The sequence below is a fragment of the Toxotes jaculatrix genome, chromosome 1, assembly GCF_017976425.1.
Source record: "Toxotes jaculatrix isolate fToxJac2 chromosome 1, fToxJac2.pri, whole genome shotgun sequence".
NCBI lineage: Eukaryota > Metazoa > Chordata > Actinopteri > Toxotidae > Toxotes > Toxotes jaculatrix.
In genome coordinates, this window is record NC_054394.1 from 30,455,876 (window position 1) to 30,472,051 (window position 16,176).

A 16,176-nucleotide genomic window follows, 5' to 3' on the forward strand; every position below is an offset into this window, starting at 1 on the left:
ATGTGCAATCACTACTACACTCACTTCTGTATTCACAAACAACACAACAAGTGGGAGAGTAGGTGTTTGTACCTGGGCCAGGGAAACTCATCAACTCAACCACATTAGTGGTTGCTGCATGATAAATCACTGCTAAACTATTCATTCAGCTTGTGTCCTAACCCCGGGGTCAGCCGGCTGAGAACCCGCTCACTTAGCTCTTAGCAATATTTAATATTTACCGGCTTTCACCGCTGCCTCCATCCACTATCCACTTACAGTTACAGCAGCACACAAACAACAGCAGCCGCTGACTGACGGAGCTGCTCTGTCCATGCAATGTCGGACTTTTTAAACAGAAAAATGAGACGAAATAAAATTGTAGCCTAGTATTCCCGCAATAAACGGACTCTGAGAGCACGGAACACACCGCAGCAGCGTTCCTAACATTAGCTGCTCCGGTCCTCTATCTGTATCACCAGAAATCGGCAATTAAGTCATAAGCTAGCGGCGAAATATGCTAATACATGCTAATTAGCGCAAACATCCAGGTAAAATTGTGAGAAATTTACTTACCGAAAACACTCCGACACGGACTCCTTCGATGGTCGGTTAGTACAGTCCACGCTACAACAAGCCATATTGTCACAAAAACCTATCTGAACATTGGCAAACAAACACGGACACTGCAGCCCCTGTCTACCGCTGGAGGTAGCCAGAGGCCTCTGGATGTAGCCGCCTAGCTCAGCCGATGCTTTAGCAAAGAGCTAACTGCCAGTGCCTGTCTATGGGCTGTCACTCAAAGTTTATTCAGTCGTTTTGGTGACCAGACATGTCTGTTTCTGTGCTGCAGGATTTACTCTTAGCCAACGAAGGAAACTTCTGACATTTATGATTCAAAATAAGTTTGATAAATATTTTATATGTTATATATATTTTATATTGTTTCTTACGTTTATATATCTTTCACTTAAGCCTAGTTTGATAGATGGATCTGCGACTGCGGAACTAAATACACCGGATCTCTTTTACCGGTCGGACCCTAGACGGGAAGGACTTCCTTTGGTGTTTTTTCTTGCTGGATAACGAAGGCTTTCCCAGAGTTTACAGCGGAATAAATGACCTGGTGTGATAATAAATAATCAATGCAAGACACCGATCACGTCCCAAGTATGTATACAGTTACTTTAATTATCAAACTGGTTGATAAAATCGTTTATGGGGTGGAAGGCTTTTGCTAATTAAAGCCACTTAGCTAACCAATGCTAACATACCGTTGAAGTTGGCTGCCGGAAAACACTCACTGTCACCGCCAGCTTTGCAAAACCATAAGAAAGCGTACGTAAAATTGTAATTAATCAATAGGAGGAACCCCAGCCACAGATCTATAAATGCTGATGCCCTTCAGTTGAACTAAAGCTACACAAACAGCTTGAAGCTAGCACGCTAGCAGGGCTGTGTTGACTGTTGTTGGCCAGAAATGCATTTGCCCTGCGTTAGTTAAACCGGTCAGCTCATTAAAGAAGATATATTTATATATTTTAATACAGTCAGAGGTGGAAAGAGTATCAGAATAACCTACTTAATTAGAAGTACTGTTACTGGACTTGTGTAATATGAGAAATTGTTGTAATGTCGCAAAATTAAACCGCATTGCAAGTTGTAAAAGTGAAATTAACATAACGATATAATCATTGGAAAACATATATATGAAAATACTATATGTTCTCCGTTTTGAGTTTGTCATGTTAAAAACACATTTGTTTCTCTGTGATCTCTTTACTGGGAACACCTGTACACCTGCTTGTTCAACCAGCCAGTCACGTGGCAGCAGTTCAGTACATAAAACCATGCAGGCACAGGTTCAGCTTCAGAAAATGTTGACATCAGAGTGAAAAAATGTGATCTCAGCAACTTTGAGTGAGACATGATTGTGGGTTTGAGTGTTTCTGAAACTGCTGCTCTCCTGGGATTTTCACATACTACATACTGACAGACTGTTCCATGGCTTTTGTTCTGCCAGCACTTTTTGTACATTAACGGCAGGTGGGACCCGAGTTTTACAAGTAATGCACCTTTAATACTCAGGGTGATTTTAGGGGATTAGCCACTGACTTGAGTACAGTGGTGGAAAGTAACTTTTTGGTTTTGTTCCTTCATGTAACCTGCTTTTTGTTTCTCTGTACAGGTTGATGGCTTGTCTTGCTTCTCCTGTCCCTTCTGCTCTCGCCTCATTTCTCTCCACCTTGCTTCCCCGCGGCTTCGCCGTAGGGCCTTCACAGCTCTGTGAGAGCAGGCTGGGGTTGTGGTGGGTCGGCCACTCGCTGGAGGCTGGATCCCTGCTGGGGAGGGAGGGGGACGCAAAGTGGACCTGGAAGTGTCACACCGACCTGAGGACTCAATGCCGAGAGGGTGAACTCGCGGTGAACTCTGAGTCCAAAACAGGTCACAGTAACAGCACAGAGGCAGAAAAGGTAAACTGAATGCAGTTTTTTTAAAAATGGAAAACATGAATACACAGTCTGCATGCACACAGAGCACGCTATGATCCTTATTACGGTTACTTGATTGTAAATGTTTTTTTCATTCAGAAGTTAGCTGGTTTTGATTTTTGTGTAATCAATAAAAATCTATCTTCAAAAAAGTGTGTTTGATAAGAGTTTTGTGGCTGTAGTCTGCTTTTAAATACATATAAATTCAGTTCAGATCTTTATTGACAGTGTGTGACAATGTGAAAGGGAGCCACATACACAATATACTATATTGTGTTCTATATTGAATATAGAATACATCAGACATTTTTACATGACACAGCTGTAAACGTTATAGTATTTTATATCACTGCCATTGTACAGTGTATATTCAGCACATAGTAAAACCATGGATCTATCTTCATTCTCTAGTTTTTATTTTTATATTTCATTTAGTCTGTATATATTTCGACCTTTAATAGCATTGTTTTGTTTTGTTGTAGCAGTAAGAACAAGGTTGAGATAAATTCCTAAGCTGGGTGGGGAACCAAGAAGCAGTTTATGGTATATTAAGAGAGCATCAATATGTGGACCAAATTTCATTGCAGTCCCTCTAATAGTTGTCAAGACATTTCACTGAAAACCGCAGATGTCAACCTCATAGTGGCACGAGAGGAAAACGCCAGGGGATCACTGAATTCATCCTGTGGGGACCATGAATGTCTGGACAAAATTTCATGCCAATCCATTCAATAGTTGTTGAGAAATTTCAGTCTGGGCCCCAGTGGTGCTGTGCATGGAGTCGTGTGATAGCATGGCTGGAGGAAGCACAGACTTCCTGTCAACATTAAATGATTTAAACTCCTCAGAAAACGTAGGCTTCTTCACTCTTTCTTTCGTGTTGCCTCAATGTTCACGTCCAAGTTTGATTTCAGTAATTCAGTTTCTCACATCTGTAAACTCCTAAGTCAAACACTTCAGTTTCTCTGTGATGCAGCTGGCCCATTAAGTGCATGTACTTGTAATAAGATCATTCTGTTTTAGTGCCATAGAGTTTTTTTCTTCTCTCTTAATTGAACTGTTGGTTTTCTTCCCGCACTTCTTCTCCTTTCAGGGAGCCGAGGTAGAGCGACATACCAGTAGTCAAATTTAGGCTACAATTATCATGCACCTGTACAAACACTGACTTCTCCAAAACCAGTGCTGCTTTACAGAAACACACAGCAGCGAGCGCTCTTTATAAAAAATGTAAATGCAATTTTCAACAGTCGAATCTGTTTTATTAACACTTTTCTAGTTTCATGTCGTTAGTCCCATTAAGATTCAAAATGCCTCAGCAGAGGCTTTAACAAGATAGAAGCACCGCAATAATGATTCTACTCACTATTCAGACGACAACAGTCAAGTGTCAGCCCACCAGAATGAAGTCCTAGACCTGAGTCCATCCTGGCTGACTTATACAAAGACGTCTCTTTGCTGAGTCGGCCTTGAGATTTCTCATAATGATTTTTACATTCACCGGCAGAAACTCCTTTTGTTTGAGACCATTTTGTCTCGCTTGCAGACAGAACTAGCGGCATAAATGTGAGGCTTTCTGCTTAATTAAGTGCCGACCCTGTGGGAAGATAATGAATCAGTCCTTGTAATTTCCAGCAAGCGTTCTGCAGAAGAAAACGTCAGGAGAAAGAGTCAGAGCAGCTTCACAGATAAAACGATGTACCACCGATAATTTACAAGGGCCCTGCAATCAGCACACATTCAACCTAACCATCAGTTCATTTTGATTTTGTACTGAGTGGGACTGAGTCAGACATGGACAGTAATCATCAATATTTTGAACATTAATATAAAAGTAGATGCCATGTTCAGGCACTACACAGTGTAGAAAACACTGTAACCAGATGGGTAACTACTATCTGATTATTTAGGCAGTACTAAAATAAATGTTTTAAACTTCTGTGTTGTGTTGTGTTGTGTTTTGTAGGTGCTGATAGAGATAGCAGCAAATAAGGAAGCTCTTGTGCAAAAAGCTGCCTGGATCAAGTAAGTTGTCACCTCTTCATACCGAAGTGAGAGCAGCTTCCTGTGCATCTTTATCTGATTCTTATGTTCAGCCTCATGAAAGAACCACTCGTATGAGGCATTATTTTGAATTTCCTTTCAGGCACGCTGATTTCTGGCAGCAGGTAACGTTTCTGTGAATGCGACTTTCGCACAGATGGAGCTGAACATACGCAGCAGCTTGGGGGTTTTGATTGTGCTAATGATCAGATCTGATAAACATGCTGCATCCTACTCGTAAACAGGCGATATTTATCAGGTTCGAAGAAGTTATTTACAAAAAGTTTCTGCAGTTAAGAGAGTTTAGTGAATCTGTTTTTGAACATAGGCATGAGCAAATGTTACAGTAAAAAAAAATAAGAGGTTTTTCGGATGAGAATACAGAAGTGTTCTTGCATGAGGCCCATTGACTTTTTTATGCAACAGAAAACACATTTCTTGTTTGGTTTGTTGACAACAATCTAATTTATTTCTAGAAGTTACTTTGCAAGATAAGCCCTTGACTTGTTTCCACTGTTGTTCCTGGTGTTTTCAGTGTCCACCAATTCTTATCAAGATGGAGACAAGCCTTCGATGTCTGACCAAAGAAATATGGAAAAGTTGAGAGCTAAAACCTGTGAAACTGAAGCATAAAAGTGCACAGTTTTTTAAAGTGGCAGACAAGGGAGAAGTCAAGTCAACTTTATTTATATGGTCTTAAATCGCAAGTCACACATTTTCCCCTACACAGCTTTGCCATCTGTAGAGCAGACAAGGACAGAGCAGACAACACACTGTCCTCAGACCCTCGGTTCAGAGGGAAAAAAATGGAAGAAATCTCAGAAAGACCAACAGAGGAGGGAGAGTTTGACAACTCTCAGCAGTATAGAGAAAACAGTCTTTACCCATCTTTTTCATGAATCTACAATTATTTAATATTGTTCAGATGAACTGAGATTTTATTCCACTTCTGAATATAGAAATATCTAATTGAGAACTGACTTCAGACCGTACAGAAGAGCATCCGTACCCCACCCACTGCTTCTTTCTCTCCCTTCATATTTGAGGATTTTACCATATTGTTGTGTTTTGTGAACACTGTGGTTTGTGTGACTCTCTCCTGCTGCTGGCTGTATATGTAGAGCCAACATTGTCTCTGCTCCAGGCTGTGTACTGTGAGTGTGTTCTGGCCTATTTTCCTCTCACAGAGAGTGAAACAGGAAAACTTGGACATATTCGCCATATTCTGCCACTAAGTCTCCTGTGATGGGACACATGGGACCGTGGTTGCATTAACAGCAACTCACCAAGCAAAGTGTTAATTATCCTAATTAATATATGGCCCATGCTTTGATCTTCCATGCATTATACACATTTTCAAGGTCTTTCATGCTCTGAGTCTTTGGCTGTGTATCATACATGCAGTTGCATAAACACCCACAGGGATGAAACTTCATCGTCATGAAACTTTTTCAACTCATTTTGATTCAGTGTATTTCTGTTTGTATTGATTTGGGCGAATTTTTTTTTTTTCCCCCCTCAGCTTTGCCTGCCAGGCGCGAAGCAGAGCCCAGCAGAACGTGGCTGTGCAGTGTGCGTGCGGAGAGGTGTGTGTGGCCGAGTGTGTGGATGTGTGTCTGCGAGTGTGTGAGGTCGTCCAGCCGGGGACGGAGCTGCTGTTGTATGATGACAGTGTGGGAAAAAGTCAGGCCACAGACCAAACTGACACACAGGACAACTCCACTGCTCGAGACACAGGTAACTACAGATATTATTACACAGCACTGAGTGTAGGTGCAGACAGACGGGTGGTTATTTTAGCCTGAAGAATAACCTCATCATTAATTACAAGATTTATGCTGCAGAAAAATGAGGGTTTGATTTGGTCACAGTTTAATATCAAAATCTTTCTTGCAGTTTTTATTAATAAATTAAATGTGAGCCCACTGTGTTGGCTGGTTGGTTATATGCTTCATATATATGCTAATTAGACGGAGGTTAAAGTGTCTGGTTTCCTGTGATGTACTGATTTATAAATGATTCTGTGTCATTAATTAATATTAACAATAACACAGTATAATCCCTTTATACGTATTACAGTGCAGTTGTACTTTGCCTTGAAAAAAGTAAATAGGCTGGTTGCTGTCCACTCTGTTTTCATTCATACTGTCCACGTGGAGGAGCTAGAGGGGCATTTAACTCCACAGGGGCCCAGTGGATTCAGTTCTGACCCCAGAAAACTGCATTTACCCTCCACTGTTTTAATTACAGTCTCAGTTAAAGTTAAATGAGCTGTGCTGTATGTAAACACCGAGGTCCTGGTGGGTGAACGAGCATCAACCACTCTGATCGCCTCAGTATTAAAAGCAGAACTTCCACGTCCGGATTATTTAAAATCACTGACATCGGTTTCAGCTTTGTGAGGAAAAAAGCTCTGGTCCGCTGAAACACGCTCGAACTGAGGATGAAAGCGGGAGATGAATAATTAGAGGATGAATCATTTTTGGCAAAAACAAAGTGCATCAATTAAATGAAAACACCAAGCAAGAAAAGAAAATAATTCAAAGGCGTGTTATGTAGGAATAATGTGCTCTCCAGCTGAACTGATCCTTTATTATTTCTGGTTCGAGGAGCTTTTAGGTGCTGTGATTGATGGGACGGCGAGGAAGACCTTCATATAGAAAATGCCCAGCAGCAACAGACTGTGCTTATACTGGGGATATCTTATTAAACCGGTGCTCTCGTAGAGTGCTGATATAAACTGATTAAGCTTATAAATCACGGAACCATCTCCAAAACAATTATGAATACTAAATGAAAGATAATAAGATAAGAAGCAGTTGATCCCTGTAGGAAAGTTACATAGTTGTGGCGGCAAATATTAATTAGATTCCAGTGGAGAAAAGAAAACTGTAATAAAGGCAAGAAATATAATCACAAGAAGATAAAAGAAGCTTTAAAATGAATAAAAGATAATGAAAGTAGAAACAAGTGGAAAAACACAGCAACCAGATGTTAGATTAATACGTAACACTGTGCATACCTATGAGTGTAAACTGGTGAAAAGACACAGAACGTGCCTGTGTATTAATATGTCTTTATCAGTCCAGCAAACAAAATACATTTACTGAAGCACTGTGCTTAAGTGCAGCATTAGGTACTTGTTCTGTTTTATTCGACTAGTTAGCTACTAGTTACTTTGCAGATGAAGATTTTAAGAATACAGGTCAGCGTCGTTAGCCGTGATGTAATTACTGCGTACAGGGGTGCTGACATCTAACTCCTTTACACTATTCAATATCCCTCTGCGTCTGAGGGGGAAAAGAAAGTCAGCTATCAAACACTCTGCTTCACTAACCACCGCCTCCGCAGCACCGGGATTCATCTGATCTTGAAACGAAAGAAAGTGTGGACGATAACTTACTGAATGAAAGTTGCGATGATATAAAACGCAAAGAAGCTGTAAATCCTCCCATTTGAGAAGCTGGTTCCAGGGAATCTTTGGTATTTTTACATGATAAATGACTTCAGTGATTGATTAATTATTAAATTTGCTGCAGATTTTCTGTCATCGCACTAACCATTTCATACAAATGTCAATGTGTTGTTTCAATTGGACAGATCGGACAGAGAGCGTCCTTAACAACAGACCGATCATTCAAGAAGAGGGAGAGACAGATGACAAACAGAACAAGAGAATACGGGAGGAAGAGGAGGAGGAACAGCACAGAAAGCCCAGCAGGAGTCACCCAGTGAGACACAGGAGGAAGAGGAGGGTCGAGACAGTCCCGTCTGAGCCAAGTGTGGACAGTGATGGACAGCAGGACAGTGGCACTGACAGTCAAACTGACAAAACAGCTAACAAAGCCAATAATATCACAACAGCAGGTGCACACACAGACAGTCCAGGTAGAGTCCCTTCACCTGTGGACACACAGTCACACTGTCCCTCTGCAGACAGTCAGAGTGACTCCAGACGTCTCTCTGCTCCCCTTCCTGTCCGCTGCAGCTCCCGCTTGGCTGCTAAACCACGACGGGTCCACTGTCTGACCAGCCGGGTGAAGCGGCCCCCGGCCCGCCCCGACCCCCCTAAACCTGCAGAGGGACAGAGCCAGAGCTCCACTGAGGACGCCACCTCCGTCCCAGAAAAGGTGGTTTCCGTGACGATAGTACACCCTGATGCCGAGGCTGTCGCAGCAGCTCCAGCGTGGCATCCAGAGATCAGAGAGAGGCGGTACAGATGTTCCAGCTGTGGTAAAAAGTTCTACCAGCTCGGCCATTTAAAGAAACACCAGTTCAGTCACACAGAGGAGAAACCGTTCACCTGCCAAGAGTGTGGGAAAAACTACACCTCTGCAGAGAGCTTCAGAGCCCATCGGGTAGAGACTCAGATCATCTTTCTTTCTTTCTTTCTTTCTTTCAGAAATGATATTAACATAGAAAACAGCTGATGTCCAGGGTTTTTACATGAACACATAACATTAACAAACATTTTCAGTAGGGATACCTTACATTTGCAGAATTACATACAAATGAATACAAATACAAAAGGTATTTTTTTTAACAGTAAAACTCACTAAATTTAGTGAGTTTTAGTTTTATTACCACAAACTTGTCTTTGACATTCTTTGTGTTTCATCATCCAACATTTAATCCAACACTAAGCTAAAATGTTCTCTCTCCTTCCTCCATCTTTTTTTTCCTATGCCACAGCAACTCTTCACGAATCCTTTCCTCTTTGTTTCTGACTGAAGCCAAAAGCAGAATTTTTTGCTGTGGATGTTGCAGCTGAAACATTTTCTGCCATCAGAATCCTCTGTGCTCAGCTGTCCACAGGAAAAATCCACAACCACTGTTTTCTTTGCTCCTCACTGCTCGATGCAGCTGAGTCATCGTGCAGAGCAGCAATTTACCCATCGCTATGAATAATAACAATCGCAGTAGTAATAATACATATTATTTCAAATAATAATGGTATTATTTGCAGATGAGTCACCGCGGGGAGCGTCCGTTCTCCTGTCCTCACTGTGAGAAGACCTACGGACTGAAGCGGGACCTGAAGGAGCACATGGTCCTGCACACCGGGGAAAAACCTTACACCTGTGAGCACTGTGGCAAGGCGTTCGCACGCCGCCCCTCCCTACGCATCCACCGCCTCCTCCACTGCAGCAGAATGATCTACACTCAGCCTCCGAAGGTAGCGACGTGTGACATGTGTTACCCTGCACAGTTAAGTGCTTGTTCACTCATCTGTGGTGACATTTTCAAATTATTGCTGTTTTAATGAGGAGGAAAGTGGGCAGCTAGATTGATTCTCGTGTACAGTATTTCTCCTGAAATCTGTAATGAGCATGGAGGATAATTTTTAAATTGCTGCTGCTGCTTCACCTTCTCTTCAGCTGTTCAGGCTTTTAAACTAAAAGTTTCTGTCCCTTTGAAAGTCTATCTTGTAACATGTTTAAATTTGCGTGCTCTTTTTTTCTTCCCAAGCAGCAGTTTGAACCTGAAGTATTTAAAAAGAGGGAAAAAAGACGTGCTGCCTTTGACTTTAGATTTCTCTCCAAGGTGCAGTGCACACTCTGCCCCAAGCTGCTGGCGAACTTAGGCTCTCTGAGGAACCACATGAAGCTCCACACGGGGGAAAAACCTCACATCTGTCAGCACTGTGGGAAGTGCTTCAGTCAGAAAGGTAACGTCTGAGGCCCAGGTGAGTCAGGTGAAAATGCTGCTGTGGCCAGATGTTCTTCTGCCAGCAGATGTTGTTAGTCAGTAAGAAAAAGAGTAACATTCAACCTATGCCCACAGCTCCAGGAACCAGCCATCCACCCTTTCCTTTTTTTATTAATAATAATGCGTCATGAAAATGTTGAAAAAAAGAGATTCAGTTCCACAAAGTACACTTGGTTGTCAGTTTATTAGGAACACCAAGCTACTAATGCAGTCTCTTACAGAAGTCCTGCGGTGAAATGAAAGAGGGCACCTTTGATGGTGCAAGGAAAGCAAGTTTCCTCCTGTTCCCAGTGTCTTAAGCTAATGACGTCCCAGAGCTAAATCTTTACGCTCAAAGATAAGCTGGTATCGATCCTCTCGTCTGACCCCCAGTTCTCCAGCACTATTGAGAATTTCCATTTTATGCAGCTTTCTCCTTCTTCTCCTCCTCCACACGTCAGAGGGACAGATTCAACTTTTTTTTCTGCACCACGTTTATCTGACAGCTGTGGTTTCTAGTTACTTTCCAGACTAAAATGTTATGTATTTAAAGTATGACAGTTGAAATTAACTCTGCCTCGGTCTGCTGCAACATTCATAGTAATGATATAGTATTAATAGTTGGATAAGACAGTATGTATATGGCAGCAGTACAGTAACAGTGGCCATTCTGATGCCTGATGAGTACTTTTACTTATGATACCTTAAGTACCTCTTGCTGCTAATACTTTGATATTAGATATATTGATATAGTACTGAATGCAGAACAGTAACAGTGTGATATTTCTTCTTTTACTTAAGGAGAGGGTGTAAATGCTTCTTCCATCTCAGCCCAAAATGTCAAATTATTCCTTCCTGAAACACAGAAAGCATAATTTTCTTGTCATCACACTGATGAGTTAACTCGACTCGATCATTTCCAACAAGAGACAATTACGCAGTTGTTTTTGTGTCACAGAGAGGATGTCTCCAGCTGTGATCAATGCCTACAATTTATGTTTTCATTTGTCAAAGTGACAGCCGTAATCTTGTGAGAAGACCTAATCACACATTATTGGACAAATGCATATTCACTTTGCCTTCCTCCCGCTGCGACCACAGCGTCCTCCATCGACAAGTACAGTCTCTGTCTGTCTCTGTCTCCCTGTCTGACTGTCTGGCTGTCTGTCTCTGTCTCTGTCTCAGGAAACCTTGAGTGCCATTTAAGAATCCACAGCGGAGAAAAGCCATATCCCTGCTCCGAGTGCAACCAGAGTTTCTCCCAGAAACCAGAGCTCCACCGGCACATGTTTTCCCACACCGGAGGAGGTTTCCTCTGTAGCTACTGTGGAAAATCGCTGAGGGACCCACATAGCCTGAAGTCCCACGAGAGACTGCACACTGGAGAAAGGCCACATCGCTGTCCTGTCTGTGGAAAAGGTTAAAACGTGATATCGAAATTTGAATTGAATACACTTGTGGAAAAAAAATCAAGGGAGGAAACTGGGGGCGACTCTCCTTATCTCTTTTAGCTCAGTAACTCTGTGAGGAATTTGGCCTCCATTTTATCTCCGTTTGGAAAGTGCAGTTCCCTCTGTACTAGTCTTTATCACAGCGGTTTTAGCTGCGTACTGCAGCACCTTTTTTTGTGCTACAACAAAGCAGAAAGTTCAGAAATTAAACCTGCATTCACTGACTTTTTGTCCACTTGGAAGTAGCACAACAAACTGTAAACACTGTCAGTCTGTCAGTCAACTTAAACTGTATTTAGCTTTGGACTCCAGTAACATTATCAGACCAACTATGGACAGTTTTTTTTTTTAAAAAAAGGATCAGAATAGATACAGTAGAACCTACTTTTCAGACTTTTACTTTATCAGATTTCACACAGGCTCCATACTACTGTTTTCACATATGCAATAGTCCTCCACAACACCTGGAAGCAGACTGTCCCAAACATCCCTGTGACAGACACTGACTGTCACATACTGTAGATCAACGATTTATTCAAAACATGACTCAGACGTAGCACACGCCACACTTCTTCCTTTAGCTCCTTCTCCTTACAGCAGCAACTTTAAACTGTGAAAACAGAGAAAATCAACATTCTTACTGAAATATTAAAGTCATGTTACACTGTTTACAAAATGTTCCCAGAAGCATCTATATACTTTCTTTATGGTCTGATTTTGTTGCTGAGTTTCAACAACAACAAACTGCCGCTGAAACAGAACAGTGAAAAATGAGTCGGTGAAAAAGCCGGTTAGGGTCACGCAGCACACGCTGGCCAGTTCCCCTCCAACCAGCCGTGTTTATCTCACTCAGTGGGCTGCAGATGTTCCGTGCTGCATACATGATTGGAAAGCACAAAGTGCTGATTACGCGGTTGTCCACATTTACTTTTTATGAAGTGTTAGACAGCAAAAACTTGTGCGCTGAATTCAGTGCTTTCATTATTGATGAACTCAGATCATTTTTTAGGACGGTCACAGGTGGCGTTTTATCCCTCATGACTGGCTAACAGGCTCAGATAGATACCTTTGGCTTTTTTTTTCTGTACATTTTGTTTTAGAATTTATGTAAAATATAATTACGCAATTGAATTTTTATGGTTTTGGACTTCAGAAGGTCAGGTAGGGTTATTTATATTGCACTATTCAATCACTGAGACAGTTTCTAAGTGCTTCACATACAATTTACAATTTAATCTGAAGTATAAGTCATGTTGTGTATTATTCTTTGTCAACAAGTCTCATGAAAAGACCAAAACCAACGGTGAATATGTCCCATGAACAAGCTTGATATGTCCTATTCATGACTTTAATAACACAGAGTTGGACAGTGGACAGTTAAACCAACTTTATCCTGTAACTGAAAAGAATTAAAAACAGAAGAATTAAGGACAAGTTTACACAGGAGAGATGAACTTACAGTTTCAGAACATGAGAGTCAGTTGTTCTGGTTCTTATGTTTTCACTGTCACAAACTGAAAATCACTGAGCAAACATGAGGTAAAGCAAACTGCTGATGAAGCTAAGAGCTCTTGGTTTTCTCAGATATGTATTTATCTGTTAATTAAGTGGAAGAATTATAAATGTTCTGTGGATGGTTGTTTCCATGTTTCCATGTGACTTTTCTCTCTTTTTCCTTCAGGATACACGTTGGCCACCAAACTGAGGAGACACATAAAGTCATCTCACCTGCAGGAGAAGCCGTACAGCTGCCACTGCGGTGCTTCATATACTGTGAGACAAAGTCTGCTCAGGCACCAAGCTCAGCACAGAACAGAGGGAGGGACTCAGGAGGACGGAGGACACGGAGAGGAGACCAACAGCAGCAAGAAGGACCGTGTGCAGGAGATAGAGGCTTTAAGATCCAGTCACCCGAAGCCGATCAGAGGCAGACCCAAGAAGAACTCCCTCCTTCAAACGGCAGGAGAGGAGGAGGCTGGTGAAGTGAAGCAGAGAAGGGGACGAGGAAAAGGGGAGGAAAAGGAGGTGAGGCAGGCAGGAAGGAGCGTTCAAGAGGAAGAGGCCTCAGCAGGAGGAGATGGGGAGGCTTCAAGTAATGTCCAGCACGCCGTCGTCTACGTCCACACGGACGACCTGCCCACGCCAAGCTCCGCCCCTCTGCTCCTCACCTCGGAGAGCTCGCTGCCTGCCGGGACGGGACAGGAGCTGGTGGAGGTGGTGATATCAGAGGACGCAGAGCAGTGCATTGTGGTCCACGGGCAGCAGGCGGTAGGAGAGCTGCTGATCTTACAGGAGGAAGGAAACGGGCTCTGCTCCGTGGCTCAGACTGTGGAGATAAACAGCATGTAGCCTGAAATCTGTGTGTGTGTGTGTGTGTGTGTGTGTGTGTGTGTGTGTGTGTGTGTGTGTGTGTGTGTGTGTGTGTGTGTGTGTGTGTGTGTGTGTGTGTGTGTGTGTGTATAGAATCTGGTCCCTGGGTCTCCTCAGCCATGATTTCCTCCGCTGTGATTGTTGAACGTCAGTGCACTGTTTGATTCTGAGCTGACATTTTACTCCTGATGCTCAAGATAAAACAAAACACTTTTGCTGTCGGAGTCCATGAAGTTGCACTGGAAATATCTCAACCTGACATCAGGTCTTTTACGTTTACTCAGACATTCCCTGGAGTTTAAAGAGACAAAATAAACCACAGCACACTGTATGTGTGTGTCTGTGCTCCCACACAGGTGTTTACACGTAATCTGGAGGTTTCTGCTGAGGTTGGACGTGATCGTAAAAAAGGTGCAATTTTTCTCAACGGGTGAAACGAAGGTAAAACAAGAGCGAGGAACATGTCTGTCAAACACAGTCTGTGCATCCCGTGTTTCTGCTGGTTGGTAAATTCAACAATAAAGTGTAAGCCCACTGATAGATTTGTGTAGTGTGTAGACAGCAGCTGCGACACCAGCATCACTGTTCACATACCTTCTTCTGTTCGCTGTGTATCCATAGGTAGGAATTAAAAAATATCCTCGAGGTGCAGATTAGGACCCGATCATCCCGGAAAATCACCTTCTGAACTTCGGCATTTGCACAAGTGAAACAGAAACCATGTTGACACTCAGTGAGGTTACAGTATTGTCAGTGTTGAGATCACAGCAGAGTCCAGTAACTTTACACAGTAAAACTTACACAGAAATGTATATTTACATTTCATGAGGCAAAGAAAAAGAAGAAATCAACAACAGAACTGATAAGTACCAAATTACACGGTTCTGTCCAGGAAACATCTTTGGAGATTATTCAGAAATAAATTGGACTTTGCGTGTCCGTGTTATGTCTGTAAGTATTTTATAACATTTCCTTTGATGGTCACCAACATCAGTTGCAGCTGGAAACCAGTCACCACCACAGCCTGCTCTCCTTTTGTAATCAAGTTCTCTGAAACTTTCTAAACATCTCAGTGTGTCTGGGAATTCCAGGGTACATCAGCTCAACAGAAAAGAAAGCAGAATAAAGCAGAATAAAGTAAAACGAGTGCATAGGAGTGGAGAACAAAAAGTGAAAACTGTTTTGTTAAACTTAAACGTGACTGTAGCTCTGTCTCTCAGTCTCCGTCTCTGCCTGTGCATTGTTCTGCCTTCAGTAACGTCAGACAGGAACAGAATTCTGGAGGCAGCACAACTGAGACTGAAAAAGTTCAACATCACACTGTTTTCTCTGCTCATCGCATTAATCAGACAGAGATACTGCAAAGGCTTAGTCATGTTGCTGGAAATGGAGACAAACACCTCAGCCACGGGACGAGAGACACCAGCATCTGTAAAACACCGTCCACACAACCCGGTTTCAAAAGCTGCTGAACGTCTGACGCACGCAGACGTGATGCTCGGACTGAAAAAAGAAATCAATACAGATTTCAAGGAAAAATCTTCTCAGAGATACAGAATGAAGAGAGTGCTGCTCAGCCTCCTCAGGCAGATCACCATCCCCTAAAAAAAGCTGCTTTTCTTTTTCTCTCCTTTAAGAAGTTTGCTTGGAAAATAACACAAAGTGCAGATTCATTACAAAGTCTGGCAAATCTATTAGAAACAAGGTGATTTTCCCCTCCCTTCCACCAGGAGACGCCGAGCGGTGCTTCAGTAGCATGGTGGTACCTCCCACTTTATAAATACAGGCCTGAATGAGAACTTCCTCCACTTTGTCTTCACCGTGTTTGAATGTTTGTAGGTGTTTTCCATGCGTCTTTTCAACAATCCTCAATGTAAGCAGCAGTAAGTATATTTTACATGATGCTTTTAAGAATTGACATGAAGGTTAATGAGTAAGTTTGGATTTAATTTGTTTAACGATCTAAGGAGGAAGTTTGCGTTTAGCTCATCATTATTTGAAATATATTTAGTTCTTTGGTTTGCAAATATTTAACCTGATTTAAAGTCTAAACTGTTGCTTGTTTCGTTGTTTAGAACAATTAATTCCAGAACATGTGACGTTGGATTGTGTGAATGTGGCCATATTATATTTTCAAATATTGTGTGAAATTGTTT

General features: G+C 42.1%; 1 protein-coding gene across 1 annotated transcript; it reads left to right on the plus strand.

Annotated features, from left to right (window-relative positions):
* The first annotated feature begins 1,021 nt into the window (after window positions 1–1,021).
* znf408 (zinc finger protein 408) lies at window positions 1,022–14,708 on the plus strand. The gene is made up of 9 exons (XM_041037143.1): window positions 1,022–1,149; window positions 2,168–2,453; window positions 4,435–4,493; window positions 6,034–6,248; window positions 8,112–8,869; window positions 9,478–9,687; window positions 10,056–10,179; window positions 11,385–11,618; window positions 13,332–14,708. Exons 2-9 carry the CDS (start codon window positions 2,172–2,174, stop codon window positions 13,997–13,999), a joined length of 2,550 nt encoding a protein of 849 aa, XP_040893077.1. The 5' UTR covers window positions 1,022–1,149; window positions 2,168–2,171; the 3' UTR covers window positions 14,000–14,708.
* Window positions 14,709–16,176: the final 1,468 nt, after the last annotated feature.

Bases quoted from the DNA above. Each gene is read 5' to 3' on its own strand.
- znf408 (XM_041037143.1), top strand. From the start codon at position 2,172: ATGGCTTGTCTTGCTTCTCCTGTCCCTTCTGCTCTCGCCTCATTTCTC. The intron at 4,494-6,033 runs GTAAGTTGTCAC...TTCCCCCCTCAG, and splicing joins CAAAAAGCTGCCTGGATCAA to CTTTGCCTGCCAGGCGCGAA. The intron at 8,870-9,477 runs GTAGAGACTCAG...TATTATTTGCAG, and splicing joins AGAGCTTCAGAGCCCATCGG to ATGAGTCACCGCGGGGAGCG.